We start from the raw sequence: 23,608 nt of genomic DNA, 5'->3' as shown, positions 1-23,608 counted from the left end.
CTTGGAGCTTCATTTTGTAATTTTTTTCAATAGAAAAGCCGTAGTTAGTACCACTGGTTTCAATTATACAACTTAAAGCAAGCAGCATGTTTTGAGTTCATACCAGAAGAAAATGTCAAAAATGTGCCTATACCACAGTTTACCCTGGTTTTCCATGTTTATTAATATGATTTACCATACCTCGTTTTACTTTACAATGCTTACCTATGCTTCACCATGCTTTCACTATGTATTAGTACACTTTGCTATGATTCTACTATGGCAAGCTTTTATAAGGGAATCAGCCTTAGAAAGCCTACGATTCATAAAAATTGGAACATTTTAAAAACATGCGAGAAGCTGAATGAAGATGGTTTTGAATTATTTACACAAAAGAAAAAACAGCTTTCCCCAGATGGAATATACAAAGCAGTTTTCTCTGAGCCCCAAGTTGAAAACTTGAGGAGAGAAAAAAAAAAGATTTCATCATCTGTTTTTGAAAAGCCTGCAGAAGTTCAGGTTTGAGTCGCTTTGCAACTAACAGCTTCCTTTAATTAATAATAGATGAAAACAGTCATCACAAGGGCTTTAGAACCACTGCATATCTCAGGGGTGTCAGGTCAATTATTCCACAGTGTGCAATGGAAAGAGGACTGTGAGCTGGGCAGCCAGGCAGCCCTCCCACACATAGCACCGCCCTGCCTTATTACACCCAGTTCAGGAATGGAATAGAATGATTGCTTTGTTGTAGCCAATTCAATGTCATCAGACTACTGTTTTATGCCGGATTCTGTGGACAGAAAGATATCGACAGGATACAAAAATGACATTTTATATGTAGCTGATAAAAAAAACAACATATCAGATGAATATAAAATTACATTTTTTTATCCTGTAGATATCTTTATATGATTCAGATATCTTTATATGATTCAGATATCTTTATACGATTCAGATATCTTTATACGATTCAGATATCTTTATATGATTCAGATATCTTTATACGATTCAGATATCTTTATATGATTCAGATATCTTTATACGATTCAGATATTTTTTATACGATTCAGATATTTTTTATACGATTCAGATATCTTTATACGATTCAGATATCTTTATACGATTCAGATATCTTTATACGATTCAGATATCTTTATATGATTCAGATATCTTTATACGATTCAGATATCTTTATACGATTCAGATATCTTTATATGATTCAGATATCTTTATACGATTCAGATATCTTTATATGATTCAGATATCTTTATACGATTCAGATATTTTTTATACGATTCAGATATCTTTATACGATTCAGATATCTTTATACGATTCAGATATCTTTATACGATACAGATATTTTTTATATATTTTCTCTTTTTTTGTAGTAAACATTTGCGCTTTTAGTTTTTTTGTCACCTACAAAAAATAAAATAGAAGCTTCATGAAATTCTTATTAAATTATGTTTTTTTCTCATATCTTTTCCACTAATCATATTAGATTAATTTAAAATACAGTAAGGAAGGGATGCTATGAGTAACCCTAATAGCACAATAGAAAATGGATCTTAGATTTCCTGCAGCCCGACTGATCAATATGCTGTCTGTAATCCCTTGTAAAGGACCATGGATGTTTTTCTTCAAACTATGTTTAATCTCTGTTCCAAATCAATCTGCCAGAAGATATAGAAATACAGGCTTTGGGACATTGAACTGCATGAGGCAGGCCTTTCCAGACAGTAAAGCCCTTGTTTTCAGGTTCAATACGGCTGGACCACCTGGCTGTGTGATTAAACTTCCACTGGCAGGGGGCAGGTGAAGTCATTGCAGCTGCCCCTTGCTATGAGTGATTGCTTCCCTACAGCTGCACTCCAATCCTGTGCACAGTTATCTGATCATTGCCAATGATCCCTGCAAAGCATTCCAGAGAGCCGGAGCAAGGTGGGAGAACTGCCACCCCCTAGCGTGACGTACCTAGACAGTGGTGGAACCAGCAGCCCTGAATGTGTCGCTCTCAACTGGCGGCCAGGGTGATATGGATGGAGCCGTTCTGATAGATATGTAGTGTTGGATAGTTATGGAGAATGGCAATGAAAAGAATAAAAGAAACATGGCTAGAAGTTCACACCACAGTCTTACCTACTACAGAGTGCCGAGGGGTCCCTGTGCGGCCCCAGGGGGTCCGAGGAGCTCTGAGTGGAGGGTAAGGCTTTGTGCTGGGTGATCAGGGCAGGGTCCGTCGTGTCGGGGAACTCGACAGAGGAGTGTTTGCTGGTGGGGCTACTGGCCGGGGTCCCCTGGATGGGTGAATTGCACGGGGAGGTGAGAGGTGAGATGTTGGAAGGCGGACAACCTAGCAAAAGAACACCCTCGTCATAAGCACATTAAAAGAAAAAACTAAGAAGGACAAAAGAAAGCAGAGATGTGCAGAAAACAGAATTACTTTTCTATTTGTTGATATCAGGTGACGCATATTCAACAGAACAGCTTGGTTTTGCCAACATACATTTGGTTATTATTAGTAGTAGTAGTAGTAGTAGTAGTAGTCGTAGTAGTCGTAGTAGTAGTGGTATTTAATATTTAATAAATGATCAAGAATGGGGTTACCAATCTTAAATAATTACATCACTTTTTTGTGACGTTTATAATAGTTTTTCTGGGTTTCGGAAATGTAGTGTAATTTCAGTATCTGGACACCAGGTGGCACCAATGCCCTCATACATCTTACTAAAACCCTAAAGGAGACATGTATTTGGTGCACATCTCTAGATAAAGCAGTAGCATCACATGTTAAGGAGAACATTCCTAACAAACTTTACTCCAGCAGCGCTCGTAATTTAATGGCACATGCTTTAAAATCATCTCATGGAACACTGGCTTTCATGCAACTGTTTTTGGAAGTGCTTGTTTTATTCCTTTCCTATTGCTAGCACAATAAATGTCACCACCAACTGTCAGAATTCAATACAATCTGTGCTAACAAATATTTATTCAATAACTGTTTTATTAAACCCACATGAAGCAAACACACGCTTCTTTATTTCTTTTGAAATAAAAAGTTTACTGGTAACACTTCAAATGAACGGCTGCAAATTCTTGTGATCAACATAATTTGCTACGAAGAAACAGAATGAATATGGGGTAATTAAATTCACATTGATTAACAGGGCTGAATTCTAAATGAATGACTTCAGAACTCAGAGGAAATGCAGTAGATATTCAGCTGTTATTCCTGTGGTATTCAGCCGGAATTCATTATGAATTTGCAGTCATCTTTTTTAAGTGTTACCAATTTACTTAGCAGTGCATTACACTCTCCGACCTTAATTAAAGTAAAAGCTATCGATTCACTAAACCACTGTTCCTTATACTGTAGCTTATTTTTAGGAGCTGCTGAATATCTATGAAGGGCTTGGCAGTACGTTTGCAGTGGGCATGATGGGAACATTTTCTGTGAGGTGCAAAACAATGCATGCACTACACAGCACTGCTGGATTGAAGTGGACTTGCAGCTTTAGCTTAGAGACTGCTCCGATTGATCTGTGTGCTTCCTTGCAGGAGGTCACAGTTCAGTCTATGACATTTCCCTCTCGGAGAGCCCATGCCTATGCCTTCCTGCTTCGTTAACCCTCAACCACGCTGCACTAAAGGTGACAATATACATGACCTACTTCTCTGGGTTGATTTTGTTCAGTGCCATTGCTCAGTGAAGTGAAGACTGGCAGACTGCACTATATTTTAATGAGTAAACAGGCTGTCGTACAGCTGAGGGCAGTCTTTCAGATCACAAAATAAAACAAAATATTGTGGCCAATATTCCCTGTATCCCCCTTTAATGTGTTTTCGTTTGCCTTTGAGCCGAGATTTGCCTTTCGTTGAGATTTGTTGCCTTTTAGTTCAGATCTCGACTGGTGTTCAGATTTTTTTCATCCAGCCGTGGTTTTATCAGGCTTCACTGCTGGAGCAGCTGTATCCATTGTTTTTGGTACAGACAAGTTTAGGTCACAGGCAGTGATGCGGAGAGGGATCCCTGTGAGTTTGGTGCAATTCTTGCCCTTTATAATGCTGCCCTTTGTACCACTGAACGAGTTATAAAGCAGCATGGTCGTGGCTATGGTTTTCCAATAATATGCTCAATCACACAACTACAGCTTTCATATACAGTTCACTAGGTAAGCCAGACTTACTATAAGAAAAAAAAACAGAGGCTCACCTGGTCTGCTCTGCCTCTTGGCGTTCAGGTGGTTGGCACTGGGGGCAGCGTACGAGGCAGAGAGGGACCGGCTCTTGTTTATCGTCAGCATGATTGAGTTGTTCCAGGGGTCACTGTTAGCTGTGCTGCAAAACAAGAGCCAGAACAACCGTTAGAGTCTGCCTTCTAGACAGTGCTGCAAGACAAGAGCCAGAACAACCATTAGAGTCTGCCTTCTAGACCGTGCTGCAAGACAAGAGCCAGAACAACCGTTAGAGTCTGCCTTCTAGACCGTGCTGCAAGACAAGAGCCAGAACAACCGTTAGAGTCTGCCTTCTAGACCGTGCCGCAAGACAAGAGCCAGAACAACCGTTAGAGTCTGCCTTCTAGACCGTGCTGCAGGACAAGAGCCAGAACAACCGTTAGAGTCTGCCTTCCAGACTGTGCTGCAGGACAAGAGCCAGAACAACCGTTAGAGTCTGCCTTCTAGACCGTGCCGCAAAACAAGAATCTTGTCAAAAACAAGATTCAAATTGCCAAAAGTTTTCCATCACCCAATAGTATTAACTAATTTTTCTGCATAAAGTGAAATGAAATCTGCTGAATAATGTTATGTTAACATATTGAATTACATACCGCTTTGTGGTTTTCCATATACTTGAAAAATGCGACATTTTCGAAATCTAACATGAAATACTGTACTACTATTATGGCTTCCGGTAGATGTTTGCAATATCATTTAGTAGTTTCTTTGATTACATAATGGTAAATAAAATATCTAAATAATGTTCATATATATATATATATATATATATATATATATACAGTGCCTTGCAAAAGTATTCAGATCCCAGAACAATTCTCTCATATTACTGAATTACAAATGGTACATTGAAATTTCGTTCTGTTTGATATTTTATTGTAAAACACTGAAACTCAAAATCAGTTATTGTAAGGTGACTTATTGGTTTTATGTTGGGAAATATTTTTAAGAAAAATAAAAAACTGAAATATCTTGCTTACATAAGTATTCAACCCCCACACATTAATATTTGGTAGAGCCACCTTTCGCTGCAATAACAGCTTTAAGTCTTTTGGGGTAAGTATGTACCAGCTTTGCACACAGTGTCGGAGTGATTTTGGCCCATTCTTCTTGACAGATTTGCTCCAGGTTGTTCAGGTTGGTTGGACGACGCTTGTGGACCGCAATTTTCAAATAGTGCCACAGATTCTCAATGGGATTGAGATCAGGACTTTGACTGGGCCGCTGTAGGACATTCACCTTTTTGTTCTTGAGCCACTCCAATGTTGCTTTGGCCTTGTGCTTGGGATCATTGTCCTGCTGAAAGGTGAATTTCCTCCCAAGCTTCAGTTTTTTAGCAGACTGTAGCAGGTTCTCTTGCAGTATTTCCCTGTATTTTGCTCCATCCATTCTTCCTTCAGTTTTAACAAGATGCCCAGTCCCTGCTGATGAGAAGCATCCCCACAGCATGATGCTACCACCACCATACTTCACTGTAGGGATGGTGTGTCTTGAGGCATGGGCAGTGTTAGGTTTGCGCCACACATAGTGCTTTGAGTTTTGGCCAAAAAGCTCTATCTTGGTCTCATCTGACCACAAAACCTTTTCCCACATCGCAGCTGGGTCACTCTCATGCTTTCTGGTAAACTCCAGACATGCTTTCAGATGGTACTTTTTGAGTAACGGCTTCTTTCTTGCCACCCTCCCATACAGGCCAGTGTTATGCAGAGCTCTTGATATGGTTGACTGATGCACCATTACTCCACTCCCAGCCACTGAACTCTGTAGCTCCTTCAAAGTGATTGTTGGCCTCTCTGTGGCTTCTCTCACAAGTCTCCTTCTTGTTTGAGCGCTGAGTTCTGAGGGACGGCCTTTTCTTGGCAGTGCCTGGGTGGTGTGATGCAGCTTCCACTTCCTGATTATTGATCCAACTGTGCTCACTGGGATATCCAAACACTTGGATATTATTTTGTACCCTTTCCCTAATCTATGCATTTGTATTACTTTATCTCTAACTTCTGTAGAGTGCTCTTTGGTCTTCATTTTCCTTCAGATTCACAGCCTGACCAATGGTCCTTCAACAGTGGGGTTTTTATCCAGAAAATGTGACAGTAACTTTAATGGTTCACAGGTGGAGGCCAATGGTAAGGTAATTGTGTCCTCGTTAGGGCAATTTCTTTCATCGGTGTAAACTGGGAGCTTCCACAGCACAGGGGTTGAATACTTATGCAAGCAAGATATTTCAGTTTTTTATTTTTCTTAAAAATATTTCCCAACATAAAACCAATGTCACCTTACAATAATTGATTTTGAGTTTCAGTGTTTTAAAATAAAATATCAAACAGAATGAAATTTCAGTGTACCATTTGTAATTCGATAATATGAAAGAATTGGTCAGGGGTCTGAATACTTTTGCAAGGCACTGTGTGTGTGTGTATATATATATATATATTATTATTTATTTCTTAGCAGACGCCCTTATCCAGGGCGACTTACAATTGTTACAAGATATCACATTATTTTTACATACAATTACCCATTTATGCAGTTGGGTTTTTACTGGAGCAATCTAGGTAAAGTACCTTGCTCAAGGGTACAGCGGCAGTGTCCCCACCTGGGATTGAACCCACGACCCTCTGGTCAAGAGTCCAGAGCCCTAACCACTACTCCACACTGCTGCCCATATATATATATATATATATATATATATATATATATATATATATATATATATATATATATATATATATATATATATATATATATATATATATATATATATATATATATATATATATATATATATATATATATATATATATATATATATATATATATATATATATATAAATTAAAACTAAAATTCTAAAATTCTAGGTGATGCAACACTTTTGGCCATAGCTGTACAGTATGTAACATAGACAGACTGCATATCTTAAGGGCTTGATTGGTGCTCTGAATGTACAGGAGTAAGGTAAAAATATCCTATGCTTAAATTCCATAAGAGGAAGTGATGCTGAGAAAACATTACCATATATGGAGTGAAAAGGTAATTCAAGTTTTGGCTTTGAGGTACATGTAATTGTGTAATATTTAACTAAAACTCTCAAATAAAAATAAAAAAGAGCTACTCTTGGAATAAATACCAAATATGGCAAGAGCGAGTCCTCCTACACTCCTGGGTATTTACAGCAGGTGACACTGTGAAAAATGTCTTTTCTCGCTGTTTTCTTTTTAAATTACCTGTTTTTAAGGGAGGAATTCTTTACTTCTAGGCCGACTGGTTTAGTGCCACTGTTCCAACACTTCCTCTAACCTTCAGGAAAATGTTATAACAGAACTTGAGGACATTTCAGTGTCCAAAAAAACAGTTGATAAAAATGTTTTAAAAAGTTATTTGCCTGCTTGTCTTCAGAAGAAGTTTTTCTTTCGCATTCATGTTTTTCAATAACTATAAAACACTCAATACTAAATAGAAAAAGGTTTTGTGAACTTAACCGTCCTCCCCTTTAGAGAAGTGTGTTACTCTCCACTGGATGCTCGCCCAAATAAGCCACATCCAATGTTTCCACTTATCACACAGATCTACTGTTCATACCCACTCTGCAGTTCCCATGACCTGTTTCTATAACAGCAAAGCGCCATTTCTGTGGAATTGGTTTCCCACGTCAGCCCTGTGCTTGTTACTCGGTTTCCTCCAGTTTACCTGCTCGTGGCGGCTTCATGGACTGGTTTGATGCTGCCGCTGCGGTCTCTCCTCACCGGCCCCGGCTCAATGGTCGGCAGGCCTGTGGCTGACGTCGTGGTCGTCCACGTGGATGAAATCCGTCTCAGCAGACCCGGGGGCAGACTTCTCCTCAGACGCTGAAAACACAATGCAATCTTGATTTCAATACCATTATATATATATATATATATATATATATATATATATATATATATATATGTATCATTTAAGCTTTGAATAAAGACTGTTCATTTTCAAAACTCATGACATAAATAGAACCCCTCTAAAATAAAATATCCTGAGCTTTTAATTCCACATAGTAAAAAACTGAGCAAACTGCATAGGAGCCAAACCTTAGTACGCTGATTATTATTATTATACACGGACGCGCTGATCCATCACACCATGTATAATAATATGCACGGACGCGCTGATCCATCACACCGTGTATAATAATATGCACGGGCACGCTGATCCATCACACCGTGTATAATATGCACGGGCGCGCTGATCCATCACACCGTGTATAATAATATGCACGGGCGCGCTGATCCATCACACCGTGTATAATAATATGCACGGGCACGCTGATCCATCACACCGTGTATAATAATATGCACGGGCGCGCTGATCCATCACACCGTGTATAATAATATGCACGGGCACGCTGATCCATCACACCGTGTATAATAATATGCACGGGCGCGCTGATCCATCACACCGTGTATAGTAATATGCACGGGCGCGCTGATCCATCACACCGTGTATAATAATATGCACAGACGCGCTGATCCATCACACCGTGTATAATAATATGCACGGGCGCGCTGATCCATCACACCGTGTATAATAATATGCACGGACGCACTGATCCATCACACCGTGTATAATAATATGCACGGGCGCGCTGATCCATCACACCGTGTATAATAATATGCACGGGCACGCTGATCCATAACACCGTGTATAATAATATGCACGGGCGCGCTGATCCATCACACCGTGTATAATAATATGCACGGACGCGCTGATCCATCACACCGTGTATAATAATATGCACGGGCGCGCTGATCCATCACACCGTGTATAATAATATGCACGGACGAGCTGATCCATCACACCGTGTATAATAATATGCACGGACGCGCTGATCCATCACACCGTGTATAATAATATGCACGGGCGCGCTGATCCATCACACCGTGTATAATAATATGCACGGACGCGCTGATCCATCACACCGTGTATAATAATATGCACGGGCGCGCTGATCCATCACACCGTGTATAATAATATGCACGGGCGCGCTGATCCATCACACCGTGTATAATAATATGCACGAGCGCGCTGATCCATCACACCGTGTATAATAATATGCACGGGCGCGCTGATCCATCACACCGTGTATAATAATATGCACGGGCGCGCTGATCCATCACACCGTGTATAATAATATGCACGGACGCGCTGATCCATCACACCGTGTATAATAATATGCACGGGCGCGCTGATCCATCACACCGTGTATAATAATATGCACGGGCGCGCTGATCCATCACACCGTGTATAATAATATGCACGGACGCGCTGATCCATCACACCGTGTATAATAATATGCACGGGCGCGCTGATCCATCACACCGTGTATAATAATATGCACGGACGCGCTGATCCATCACACCGTGTATAATAATATGCACGGGCGGGCTGATCCATCACACCGTGTATAATATTATGCACGGGCGCGCTGATCCATCACACCGTGTATAATAATATGCACGGACGCGCTGATCCATCACACCGTGTATAATAATATGCACGGGCGCGCTGATCCATCACACCGTGTATAATAATATGCACGGGCGCGCTGATCCATCACACCGTGTATAATAATATGCACGGGCGCGCTGATCCATCACACCGTGTATAATAATATGCACGGGCGCGCTGATCCATCACACCGTGTATAATAATATGCACGGGCGCGCTGATCCATAACACCGTGTATAATAATATGCACGGGCGCGCTGATCCATCACACCGTGTATAATAATATGCACGGACGCGCTGATCCATCACACCGTGTATAATAATATGCACGGGCGCGCTGATCCATCACACCGTGTATAATAATATGCACGGACGCGCTGATCCATCACACCGTGTATAATAATATGCACGGACGCGCTGATCCATCACACCGTGTATAATAATATGCACGGACGCGCTGATCCATCACACCGTGTATAATAATATGCACGGACGCGCTGATCCATCACACCGTGTATAATAATATGCACGGACGCGCTGATCCATCACACCGTGTATAATAATATGCACGGACGCGCTGATCCATCACACCGTGTTCTTGTCAGCGCTGAAATTATGGAATGCTCTGCCTTCGTTTGTTATGGAAGCTGGGTGGATTGGAAGGTGGATTGGAAGGCTTTTGAGAAGATCTTTAGAATTTTGATTGATTTTGAACCACTGATTAATACCTGTCTGATATTCCATTAGGATGCTAACTGGATGCTGATTGCCCCTCTAAATACAGTGCAATTAATCTTTAGCATTGTTTTTAAAAGCATTGTCTGTATGAAAACAGCTCATCCGTGTTCCCTGTACAGCCTGCTTGAGAATACAGCCCACTTTCCATTCCTATCATCTTCCCTGCAGCTAACAGAAACAGTGTGCTCTACCTCTATGTGCATTTTTAATAATGCCAAAAAACTCTAATAAAGCAAGACTTGTGATCTTTATTATGCACAGGATTTTTTGGGTCAAGTGATCGGTTTTAGCAGAATATAACTGCAATTTTATAGATCACAGTTTTATTATTTGATACTGCTTTAAAGTCACGATAAGCATAGAGGCGGCATAATGCAAATTTAATCCCAGCATAAGGGTGACTGGTCACTTCAGATTTGACAGTACTAGAGTTGATTGAAATCTGAAATGAGTCTTTATTGTACAGATGCAGTTTGCAGCTCACATTATTCCAGCTGGCATAATTTTTTTCGAATATGAATTGCGTCAAGACTGCAGCCCTTTATTTTGGGTCTGCTTTGCCCTGGTTTCTTCTTTGCATGCTTAAGTAAGATAAAAACATGCTACCCGTAATCAGTAGATTTTTTCTTTAAAACACCCAATTGTAAGACACTCACACCTCTGCAGGCCTAATGTCCCATTCCAAAAGCCTTTCTCAATATGTTGTAATATAGTGTTGGTTATCGGGTTGGTATTGGCTCCAGGTGTTGGTTATTTTGGTAGTGTTAGTGTATGTTATCGGCTTGGTATTGGCTCCAGCCTTGGTAAATACTCTTAATCAGATCTTTTGGAATTCGATCTGCAGTTTTCACCAGTGAGGTGGTCTGTTATTGTCACCTGGTTATGGTAATGTTGTGAAATTACCGGAGAAACAGAGAGAAGAGTAAAGAAAAGTAAAATGAAAATAAAGGTGAAAGTAAGATGTGAGGTAAATGTACAGCAGTTTTTTTTAGTACAGTGTTCCCTCAACTAAGGCGGTATGGTCATGACTCCAATTCACCCCACAATGCCATTCCACTGTACTTGCATTCTCGATACAAGGCTGATCACAAACAGCACAGCATTTCACAGTGATCCTGAGCCCAGTAGCCTGTACAGTCTTCAGACCAGTGTGTGTTTCAACAGTGATCACTGAGCCCTGTAAACTGTACACTCTTCAGACCCGCATGTGTTTTAACAGTGATAACTGAGCCCTGTAGAAAACGGTACAGTCTTTAGACCAGCATGTGTTTTAAAAGTGATAACTGAGCCCTGTGACCTTTACAGACCCTTCAGACCAGCAAGAGTCAAAGCCTCCTACCTTGGGGATGGCCAGCTTATCGCCGCGCTCAGGCCCCTCTTCGGAGTCGGAGCAGGTGTAGTTCTCGTTGAAGGACCCCAACGGGTTGATGCGGGGCCGGTGGACAGGCTGGAAAGTGAGCTGTGTGCTCAGCAGGTTGCTGACGGCTCTCAGGGAGGAGCAGGTGTTGGGAGGGAGCGAGGGGTCTGCCAGCAGGTCTGTGATGAGCCCGTGAGCCTCCCCCATGACAGCGATGTCCACCGTGACTGTGGTTCCAGAGTACTGTGCCAGAGAGAGGGGAAGACAGACCTTTACGCCACTGTGGGATTGGTACACGAAAATGGTTTAGTTCACCCCCAAGTCTCTGTAAGTTGCTTTGGATAAAAGCATCTGCTAAATGACTAATTCATAATAAAAGTGAGAACAGAAAATGTTACGATCCAAAGGAGGCCATTCAACCCATCTATGCTCCTCCGGTTCCTAGTAGTGATTGCTCTCAAAACTTTGTGAATCTGGATCTTCCATACCCTTACCACTCTCTGTGTGAAGAAGTGTCTCCTTCCCTCTGTCCTAAGTCTGTCTCCACTTAATGTCCTCGGGTCCTGTTTTTTGTATGGTGCTTAAAGCATTGGTCAGGGTTAACTACATCAACTCCTTTTAAGATTTTAAAGACTTCAATCATGCCCCCCCCCCCCCCAAAATCCTTCTTTGTTCAAGGCTAAATAGATTCAGTTCATCCAGTCCATCTCCATAGCTCAGTAAGGGGCACCATGGACCAAAGTTTAGGAACCACAGCATGAGGTCATACTATTTTTCTAAAGCCTTAAACCACAGCAAGCAATTAATCTTATTGCCACTAGAAGTAATAGTCGTAGTAGGCATCTGATTAGTCAGAGCATCCTAGACCACAACTGCAATGGGTAACAAGACACACTTCCAAAAACACAGCTAGGTTCAAGAGTAGAGGAAAAGGGTTGTTGCTAGAGATGTGCAATGTGTCGAAAAGTGTTAACGTGTGTACTTCTACTCAAAAAGAGAAAAGATAAGGTAGCTTCAAGTTTGCAACCATTCTCACAGGCTCCAGGTTCTTTTGCTCTCTTGTCTGAAGAACCCTATGTGCCAAGGCTTTGCAATAACTTTGTGACATTAACCCAAACACCAAATTCAATTACTGAGTTTCAATGGTGTAGACTGTTTATTATGAGTATACCCTTTATCTTTGGCATTTACTTATTTATTTTTTACATGGAGAGTTTAACTAAATTAGATGTATAACCTATAATAGCCATAGGCTACTCAGGGTCCCTATAGATAGATAGAGAGCTTGGTTTCAAGGCTCTCTGGGTCCCAGTGCATTCTGTTTCAGCCTCAGGCTCTCGGTAATGCATTTCCACTGTCTAACAAAGATCGAGCTGTGCGCTTACTCATTTAAAAGGGAACGTTGACAACACAGGCATTTTGCTAATGCACATCAAGCATATGCCTAGACTGAGAGCCCTGCCTCCACCTGGTCTTTGATAAAACTGATGGCATTCCCTGAACCACCCAAACCACTACGCATAAAATATCCTCATACATTGAAGCTGGAGTTGAAACCATTGACTCTTTACTCTAAAGACTTCCAGCGAGGAGTGTGGCATGCTTGAATTACACTTTGAAACCATACCTTCAGCTATACAGCGATTTGGAAAGGAGTGAGGGAGTGAGAACGGTCCTACGCATTGTTCAGCCTGCCTCTCATGCACGTGCTTTGTGTACAGTGGAGACGGTTGTGGCTGCTGAGTTCTCAGTTTGATTAGTTAATCTGTATAATAAACTCTCCAATTTTTGACTTGCATTCTTTCTATTGCAGTGTCTGCCTCTGCATATGTGCAAATCAATGATGTCATTGTAAAATTCCAGAAAGGTTGGACTGATGAACCAATCGGATTCATGAAGTCACAGGCCAGCATAGCCAGAGGAGGAGCGGGGAACCAACTGTTCCTAAACAACCTGTAGTTTTTACAACAAACACATTATTTTAGCAGCCATATGTTGTATCCTGTGTTGTATGAATTGCAGCAATATACTGTTTTGATATTTCTATTCACACATCATGGGTCATAAATCAAATTTTTTTTTAATTATTTGTGACCGTCCTACAGATGATTTATATTAAAATAATGAGAATTATGGCAAACATATATATATATATATATATATAGTGCTGCAACACGGACAACAAGTAAAGCAATGCAATTCATGTAAACACTTTATCCAATGGTAGAAACATTGTTTTAAAATGCTAGCATGTACACCTTTAAGGACTGAGACTTCCCAAATTCTGACTCACGCTCATAAGTAGTTCATGAAATGTCTTGAATGCACCCTTTCCTGCTATGAAGCCCCTGGCAGATCCTCTGGGTTTGTGAGGCAACTAGCATCTGCCATGGCATCTGTCCATTGCTTACCCTCTGTCCTGAAATCACAATGTCATGTTAGGACAAAGCCTGGCGATTCAATAACGCAACGCAGATCTGCAGTGAACATTTCCATTGGAAAGCAGGCTTTGATCCTGCCATGATTTAACACAGGAGACGTCAATTTTATGTAGCAAATCGGGGTGCTGGATTGAAGCACATCCTACCAAGTTACTTTCATTCACGTAACCAAGAGCAAGCATTCTTAATGAAAAACAACATACACTGAAAACGCATCTCAAGGTGCTAGGTGCTGTATCTGGTGAAAGAGAAGTCGTTTAGTGGTGCTAATATGCAGTGTTTTACTTTGCAGATGAAAGCTTAATAAAAATCAAATGTACAGAACAAGCTTTCAGCAGGGTTTGAAAGTGCCAGATTGCTGACTGATTTCGCAGTAATTTTGCCAAACAAATTGTTTCTTGGCAAGAAGTCTTATACTTTTATAAGTGCTCCAGACGCACCACACACTACAGAACAAAGAACAGAACAACAAAACTGAAATAAAATGGAGAAAAACCATTTAAAGACAAAGAGAGGAACTGATACCTGTTTTCTTGATGTATTGTTTTTTAAAGAGTAATTAGCATGCTGGTAAGTGTATAGGGATGCAGAGCAATTTCCCCTGACTATACTAGGGGTGAAAACATCACTCGTAACTCATCCTCATTTGGATGACATTGTTGGATCTAAAACCCAAAGAGCCAAAAAATGTCATTCAGTGCTGTCATATGCATTTACCTAGCATTTTGATCAGTACTTTATTGGCAATCTGTATCTGCAGTGTTCACTCATGCATTATTCATCATAAATCGTAAAATACACTTTTACTGTCCGAGTACTCTGCACACACCTATGCTTCCCTATGTATTGTTTCTCTGTGTTTTACCAAGAGTTCACTATCCTTTCCAACACCTTGCTATGCCTTTGCCATGGTATACTGGGATAAGCATGTAACATGCTGGGCGTCCTCCTTTGGTCTCGGAACGCACCATCTATTCCATTGCAGCAAACAAAACAGGATGTAAATAAAATCCCTCCAGTGCCTGCAATGTGTCTAACAAGTTCATTGTTAATGCAGCCTTCATATTGCGAAACGCACTCTAAAGATGTTCCAGCATATCATTTATGTACCAATACCTGTGGCAGTGCCAACATGAGGAAGCATTGGAATGCCCTTGTATGGTTAACATACGCTTTTCATTTGTTTACATACTATACACAGGGCTTTCAATTTTAAAGTGGACACGATGACTGCATTATGAAACCCTCTTACCCACAAGAGGGTTTCATGCTGTGTTTTGTTTTGAGAACAGCCAGGGAATTAGTTGATGTGGCTGTTGCATAAAGAATGAGCAATTCCCTATTTTTTTCCCTGTGTAATTCAATTGCTTTGAAAATTGGACCCTGGTTTATAAAAACAAAAGCACTTCAAACCCCTTTCTAAATCTGAAGGAAAAGGTACCAATAATGACGTAATGTCTACCAGGCTGTTCTTGTTGGCCAACGCCAGAACATTATAAATACATTCTTTCACTAAAGGACGTTATCTGACCCCCCCATACAACTTTATTATAAGTTCTGAATGAAGCTATTGACACTGGCAACCGAGCCTTCAGTTAGTCACAGCATGCGTGCAAGCACATTAATTTCTGGTGCAGATGTCCTTTGATGTTTTGTTAAGAATAATTATTCCTATTACAGAGTTACACATGTCTTCACAGGTGAAATTAAATGTGGAAAGGGGTAAATTCTTACTAGTGTGTAATTTGTAGCTTATCTTGCTAACGTAATATTGCAAACTTGTAGCATTGATAATTGTAGCACAGACTTCTAAAAGTCACTTTATGAAACTGATCAGATCAGCGTTTCAACGTGTTCAGATCAGCGTTATTCGGCAAGACTTTCACGTTATAAATTAAAGCATATCAACATATTAGCCTGATAGACTTCTTTCACTCTTTGGAGTTGAGAGCGATTTGAAACTCATTCTGTTTGTTTCCATCAGCAGCAGATCGATATCAACACGGTCTGAACTGGGACTCCGACTGTGAGAGTTTGTAATATAGACTCATGGAATTTGCTTCTGCCCAGCGTCTGATGGCAGACACCTAATGAGCGTTCAATACAAAGAATGCTAGTTCAGTCAGGAAACGTATGTGACAGATTAGCATAACAGAGGCAGAAGTGTTAAAGGGACTAGGAGCTCTTAAAATAAACAAATCCCCTGGGCCGGATGAGATCCTCCCAATAGTACTCAAAGAAATGAAAGAAGTTATTTACAAACCGCTAACCAAGATCATGCAACAGTCTCTTGACACAGGGGTTGTACCGACAGACTGGAAAATTGCAAACGTAATACCGATCCACAAAAAGGGAGACAAAATCGAACCAGGTAACTACAGACCAATAAGCCTGACTTCTATTATATGGAAACTATAATAAGATCTAAAATGGAAAATTACCTATATGGTAACATTATCCTGGGAGACAGTCAGCATGGTTTTAGGAAAGGGAGATTGTGTCTAACTAACCTGCTTGATTTTTTTGAGGATGCAACGTTGACAATGGATAATTTCCTTGCATGGTTTATTTAGATTTCCAGAAAGCTTTTGACAAAGTCCCGCATAAAAGATTAATTCTCAAACTGAACGCAGTAGGGATTCAAGGAAATGCATGCACATGGATTAGGGAGTGGTTAACATGTAGAAAACAGAAAGTACTGATTAGAGGAGAAACCTCAAAATGGAGCGAGGTAAACAGTGGTGTACCACAGGGATCAGTATTAGGCTATTCCTAATCTACATTAATGATTTAGATTCTGGTAGTAAGCAAACTTGTTAAATTTGCAGACGACACAAAAATAGGAGGAGTGGCAAACACTTTTGCAGCAGCAAAGGTCATTCAAAATGATCTAGACAGCATTCAGAATTGGGCAGACACATGGCAAATGAAATTTAATAGAGAAAAGTGTAAAGTATTGCATGCAGGCAATAAAAATGTGCATTATAAATATCTTATGGGAGATACTGAATCTAGACAATGTGGGGAGGCTATAAAAAAGGTCAACAAGATGCTCGGATATATTGTGAGAAGTGCTGAATTTAAATCAAGGGAAGTAATGTTTAAACTTTACAATGCATTAGTAAGACCTCACCTAGAATATTGTGATCAGTTCTGGACACCTCGTTACAAAAAGGATATTGCTGCTCTAGAAAGAGTGCAAAGAAGAGCAACCAGAATTATCCCGGGTTTAAAAGGCATGTCATATGCAGACAGGCTAAAATAATTGAATCTATTCGGTCTTGAACATAGAAGACTACGCGGCAATCTGATTCAAACATTCAAAATCCTAAAAGGTACAGACAATGGCGACCCAGGGGACTTTTTTGACCTGAAAAAAGAAACAAGGAACAGGGATCACAAATGGAGATTAGATAAAGGAGCATTTAGAACAGAAAATAGGAGGCACTTTTTTACACAGAGAATTGTGAGGGTCTGGAACCAATTCCCCAGTAATGTTGTTGAAGCTGACACCCTGGGATCCTTCAAGAAGCTGCTTGATGAGATTCTGGGATCAATAAGCTACTAACAACCAAATGAGCAAGATGGGCTGAATGGCCTCCTTTCGTTTGTAAACTTTCTTATGTTCTTATGTTCTTATTATTTGTTACAACATGGACTAGACAACACTACTATATTATACATATTTTACACTTTATTCTTTGGCCTTTGGCCTCACCTGTGTAGATACCCCTGCCCATAAATTAGCTTGCAGGTAAGTGGAGAGGCTGACCGTAGGGAAGCCATGGGCAGGGGAGCAGGATAAGAGGAGGAGGTGAACTCTGGTGCACAGCGGGGACGTAATGGATTGAGGGAAGATAGAAATCCTGGATACTTGGTACATTGATACTAGCAATTCGATTGTCGATTTGATCTGGTATTAGAAGCGCCGAAAATATGCAGCGGGCATGGAAAAAAGGTGTAGCTTCCAGGAATGGGAATAAAGAGCACATTCCTGAAGATTGGATGACATTACCATTTCGATTTCACTTCTTAAATATACACATTTAGCAAAGTTTCCTTAAAAAAAGTTTTAAAACACTGTATATTATTTTAAGAAATAACTGGACTTTGAAGCAGATCTCCCAGGAATGTTTTTCTATAGTTTGTAATTTCATAAATTATAATTAGATTTTAGGGTGGTACAGGATTATGTTTTAACTAAATTAGCTACTCTGACAGCTCATTAGGTTTTCTGGCATAAGTGAAGTGGATCAACATGATTTTCCATGTTGTTCATTCTTAACCCTGTACAGCAGAGTTCCCAAACTTTATTAACTGGGTGTGGGATCACTTCCAGCTACAGTGTATGTATTAACACCTCGAGGATCCCTGATAAAGGTTAACCACAGTGTTTTTGCAGTTTTACAGTGCTTTTCCCATAGTTATACTATGCATTTACCAAGTCATGCAGCTAATGGGTCATTAATTGGGGGTCAGAAAATCTGATTTAGACTCCCATTGATCCACAGTTTGCAGCTCCACTCAGATCCGCAGTGTAGCCCACAGCAATTCCTTGTTGTGATGAAAATTAAATTACCCTTTTACCGAGGAAAGAGTTTTGGGGAAAAAAATGCAAGGTAATGTTATAAAGAGAGCCAATAGGGAGCTATTAACAGTATGTGGGTGAAATCTAATAGGTTTTAGCTCCACATTTGCTCCTAAGAGTGCATGAACTTATAGTCCTTCTTTTCAGTTAAAACAAAATCCAATGAAAACAGATCCTGACTGCTCAGTTACAGGAATTGTCTCACCTATACACTGTAATAAATAAACCACAAAATACTTAAAACTGGGACTTAGTGTGGGACCCATATACAGTAAAATATAGTGCTTGTGCAATTTACTGTCAGTGTGGCCTAAACCATGAATTAACCAACTCAACAATTATGAAACAGTGAGGACTGTACTAGTGTAAAAGCTAAGCAACCACCTCACCTATGCAAGAAGTATAGTGTGATCACACTACAGTCCGGATTGTTTTCAGAATGTCATTCAACCGATTGCAATGTTGTCTCTTGATTGAACTCGAGGCTTGGAAAGCAGAGTCGTCGTCTGTAACGGGGAGATCTGTGCTGACTATCTGGCGCATGCATGGTACTGCAGGAAGGGGGCAGCAGCAAGCACGACTGACGAAGACAGCCAGCAATAAATAAATCATTTATTAAAATCTATTGTTCCGTACCCAAGGGGACGTGTGTAATGACAGGGGAACCTTGGCCACCCCAGTGTATAGTGCATAACAGTGTAGGACGGAGATCCCGAGCTGACCGGCTTAGCGGCAGTGGGGGCACTGCGTAAGCAGCACCTTCATTTTGTAGTTTTATTACTGTGTTTTATTTTCACTTTTCATTTCACCTTTTATTTTCATTATTATTTTGAGCACCTGTGAGTGCACCAGCTTTTATCTGTTTACCAGTATTGGTATTCCTGCGGTCCTGTTTACTGTTGCCGGTACTCAGGCCATGGACAACAGCGCCCTCTGCGGGCTAAAATTTCTAATTTCTAAAATAATAAAACTGGGCACCAGTGTGGTGTTTTCAAATAAACCTTCTGTCTCCCATGTGTGTCAGTGAATTGCCCACCATCCTTCCACATAAGAAAGTTTACAAACAAGAGGAGGCCATTCAGCCTATCTTGCTTGTTTGGTTGTTAGTAGCTTATTGATCCCAGAATCTCATCAAGCAGCTTATTGAAGGATCCCAGGGTGTCAGCTTCAACAACATTACTGGGGAGTTGGTTCCAGACCCTCACAATTCTCTGTGTAAAAAAGTGCCTCCTATTTTCTGTTCTGAATGCCCCATTTATCTAATCTCCATTTGTGACCCCTGGTCCTTGTTTCTTTTTTCAGGTGAAAAGGGGCTTGTAACCAGTAGGTCCCTGGTTCAAATCCCAGCTCACTCACTGTGTGACCCTGAGCAAGTCACTAAACTTCCTTGTGCTCTGTCTTTCAGGTGAGATGTTGTTGTAAGTCAGGGGTTCCCCAACTTTTTTTACCTGAGGCCCACCTGTTCAACTGAATTAGGCACTGCAGCCCACTATTAGCACTCCTTGGGGAAAATGTCAAATTAAAAACCTGTTTAAACCTGTAACATTATAAATAAACCTAATCTAAACTGTCCTTTATTCATTTGAATAAATAGAAAGATGGAAATCACATAGAATATGAACTGAGTGAAAATAAAAAATTGAAACATTTTAATTTTAGTAAATAAAATAAATTGCAAAAACTAAAACAGACATTTTTTATCAAACCTTTAAATTAGGCAGCTTTGTATAATTGAAAATTTTAGAAATGCAGTTATTTTTCTTGGTCATCAAACAAGAAAGAAGTGCATGTCTCTTATTATTCCCATTCATAAATACGTGAACAGGAATCACTTTTGAGTAAAAACAGTACAACGTGCACAAAAACATAACTCTTAAATCCTGATTTCTGAACACTGTAACTAAAACATCCAACCATTACCTTTCATGTTGAACTGTCATGCACAAAAAAGACAAATGTGCACAATACAGAGGGAAACGAGAGCCTTGCACAAGTTACTTTTTTCGCCAATACTCTGTGCAACTAAATACAACTTGCAAAATGACATTCAGTTGGTTTGCAACACCCCCCCCCCCCCCCAAAAAAAAATAATCGGAGCGCAGCTGTGCCACTTAAAGAAAACTTATGAAAATAAATCTGCACTGTAATTTGAAATCAGTCAAAAAATGTTTATTATTATTATTATTATTATTATTATTATTATTATTATTATTATTATTATTATTATTATTATTACTGAATAAAACATATTCTAGCGTTATTTTAAGACAACAACGAGCCAGTAATTAATTGTCAACGAGCCAGTAATTAATAAAATAGCAGTATATCCAAACAATTTCATAAATCAATTACCGGTATGTAACAAGATTTATGAGTTTGAATGATAACTCGATTTAGTTACTACTGAAACATGATGTCAAAGTACTCAATATTTTAAATGTTAATAGCTAGTCACAAAAATGTATTCATCAATTGAATTTTTAAATGAATGTTATCAAGTACAAAAGTTAGTATGAAAACATTTCTGCTAAAGAAAAAACCCATTCAAACTCCAGTTGCTGCTTTTTTTGTTCTTTATATTTTGTAAAACGTATTCTTTGGTAGCGGATTCGACATGACATCTGCCAGCAGAGCGATCACATGACCTTGACACTGCCCTATTGTCAGAGCTCTCGCTTTACATCACGCCTACAGGTAGGCAATCTGTTAGCTCTGATTTGTGAATTTCTGCTTTGATTGACAGTCCGCCAAGCCTCCCTTTCTATAATTTATCTTTCTATATTTACAGCTGCCACCAGCGCCTGCTTTTTGCTATTAATAGAAAAAAATACATAGAATGTCATTGCTCCCGTGGCCCACCTTTTGGCCGCGGACCACAGTTTGGGAACCCCTGCTGTAAGTGACTCTGCAGCTGATGCATAGTTCACACAACCTAGTCTCTGTAAGTTGCCTTGGATGAAGGTGTCTGCTAAAAAAACAAATTATATATATATAATATATATTTCCTCCATTTTTCACTTTGATGTACTTACTGTACTTATTTGTTTTTTTAATTTCCATGTTCTGATTAATTGTCATTAATTTTCATCCAGCTAGGTAGCTTCAAAGACACTTCACAGACACAGTCTCTTTAGAGAGAGACACAGAGGCAGAGAAAGCCATGTATCCAAGGGTGTCATTAATGCCATTTATATCTCAAAATAAAAAGTAATTATAATAGAGCAGAGAAGAATGGCATTATATATTTTTAAAAAAACAAAGGTTTTTTTTCAGTCAAAACAGTTTGTGGTTGAGTGTTGAAATCCTATAATAAAATATAAGCTAAACAAAGATACATGATTTCAGCCTGAATATTCGTAGCATAATAAAGTCTTGTGTGTTCACAGCCTAACGCTTGGATAGCCTGCATTAGCCAATCTATCTGAAAGCAGCAGCAACAGGGGCAGCAGTACAAAGCCATCTGTGGTTCTGTTATTCACAACGCCACTTCCAAAAACAGCACATTGTTCCAATAGTCACAGCAACATGGCCATCACAAACCCTAGGAAACTTTTAGCAACTCATCAGATAGTTCTGATCTTTGGGTAGATGCTGTCACTTTCATTAATCTAGGTAGGATACTTTAAGAGACATATTTCTATATCTGAATTACATTTTGAAGTTCTAACCCATTTGTACCATGTTAAGCGATTATGGGCCTGGTATAAAATGCTTTATTCTGCAAGATAAATCATGGAATGCAATGCAGCCAATCAGGGAGCAGGATTTACATTCTATGTAACTATACTTTAGTTACTGTTGTCATGTTTACATTAATTTGATAATGAACATAAGAAAAAATATGAAAGAGACGAGGCTGTTCTGACCCTGAATGCTCGTACGGTTCTGATTGATCCCAGAACTTGAGTTTGATCTTGGTTTTGATTGGAAGAATAAGCAAGGAAGCTAACTGTACTATCTATTGGAAGCATTGTGATGATTTATATGGGGTCATCACTTGCTTTTAAAGTTAAAAAAAAAAACACTTTGGCTCGCTTCTTAATTTAAACATCCTACTTTCACGAAGCACTGTCCTTAGAAAACAGGTTCAAACTTTTAAATTGTTTTGTCAGAACAAATCCGCTGTCATTCCCAATGGCACGTTCAAAATTGTGAATAAACAAAGAACACTCCCTGCACAGTGCAACACCGGAAGAAAACACCATCAACATGAAGAGAACACCACCAACATGAAGAGAACACCATCAACATGAAGAAAACACCATCAACATGAAGAACACCACCAACACCATCAGCATGAAGAAAATACCATCAACATGATGAGAACACCATCAACATGAAGAAAACACCACCAACATGAAGAGAACACCATCAACATGAAGAGAACACCACCAATATGAAGAAAACGCCATCAGCATGAAGATAACACCATCAACATGAAGAAAACACCATCAACATGAAGAGAACACCATCAACACCATCAGCATGAAGATAACACCATCAACATGAAGAAAACACCATCAACATGAAGAGAACACCACCAACATGAAAAAAACACCACCAACATGAAGAGAACACCATCAACATGAAGAGAACACCACCAATATGAAGAAAACACCATCAGCATGAAGATAACACCATCAACACCATCGGCATGAAGAAAACACCATCAACATGAAGAAAATACCATCAACATGAAGAAAACACCACCAACATGAAGAAAACACCACCAACATGAAGAAAACACCACCAACATGAAGAGAACACCATCAACATGAAGAAAACACCATCTA

The 23,608-nt window shown here is 39.8% G+C and overlaps 1 protein-coding gene across 3 annotated transcripts in view; it reads right to left on the bottom strand.

The window, feature by feature from the left end:
• The window catches only part of LOC117416057 (cGMP-inhibited 3',5'-cyclic phosphodiesterase 3A-like), a 113,466-nt gene that overhangs the window by 16,438 nt on the left and 73,420 nt on the right, over positions 1-23,608 (bottom strand). For all 3 annotated transcript variants that reach the window (XM_034027087.3, XM_034027088.3, XM_034027089.3), the window contains 4 exons: positions 11,769-12,029; positions 7,901-8,058; positions 4,194-4,318; positions 2,120-2,333 (listed from right to left, as the gene is read on the bottom strand). In XM_034027087.3, coding sequence (XP_033882978.2) covers positions 2,120-2,333; positions 4,194-4,318; positions 7,901-8,058; positions 11,769-12,029 — 758 coding nt within the window. The remainder of the gene's footprint in view (positions 1-2,119; positions 2,334-4,193; positions 4,319-7,900; positions 8,059-11,768; positions 12,030-23,608) is intronic.

Source organism: Acipenser ruthenus, chromosome 7 (genome assembly GCF_902713425.1).
Source record: "Acipenser ruthenus chromosome 7, fAciRut3.2 maternal haplotype, whole genome shotgun sequence".
NCBI classification, from domain to species: Eukaryota; Metazoa; Chordata; class Actinopteri; order Acipenseriformes; family Acipenseridae; genus Acipenser; species Acipenser ruthenus.
Note: the sequence above shows the minus strand (reverse complement) of the source record. Positions and strands in the feature narration are given on the sequence as shown.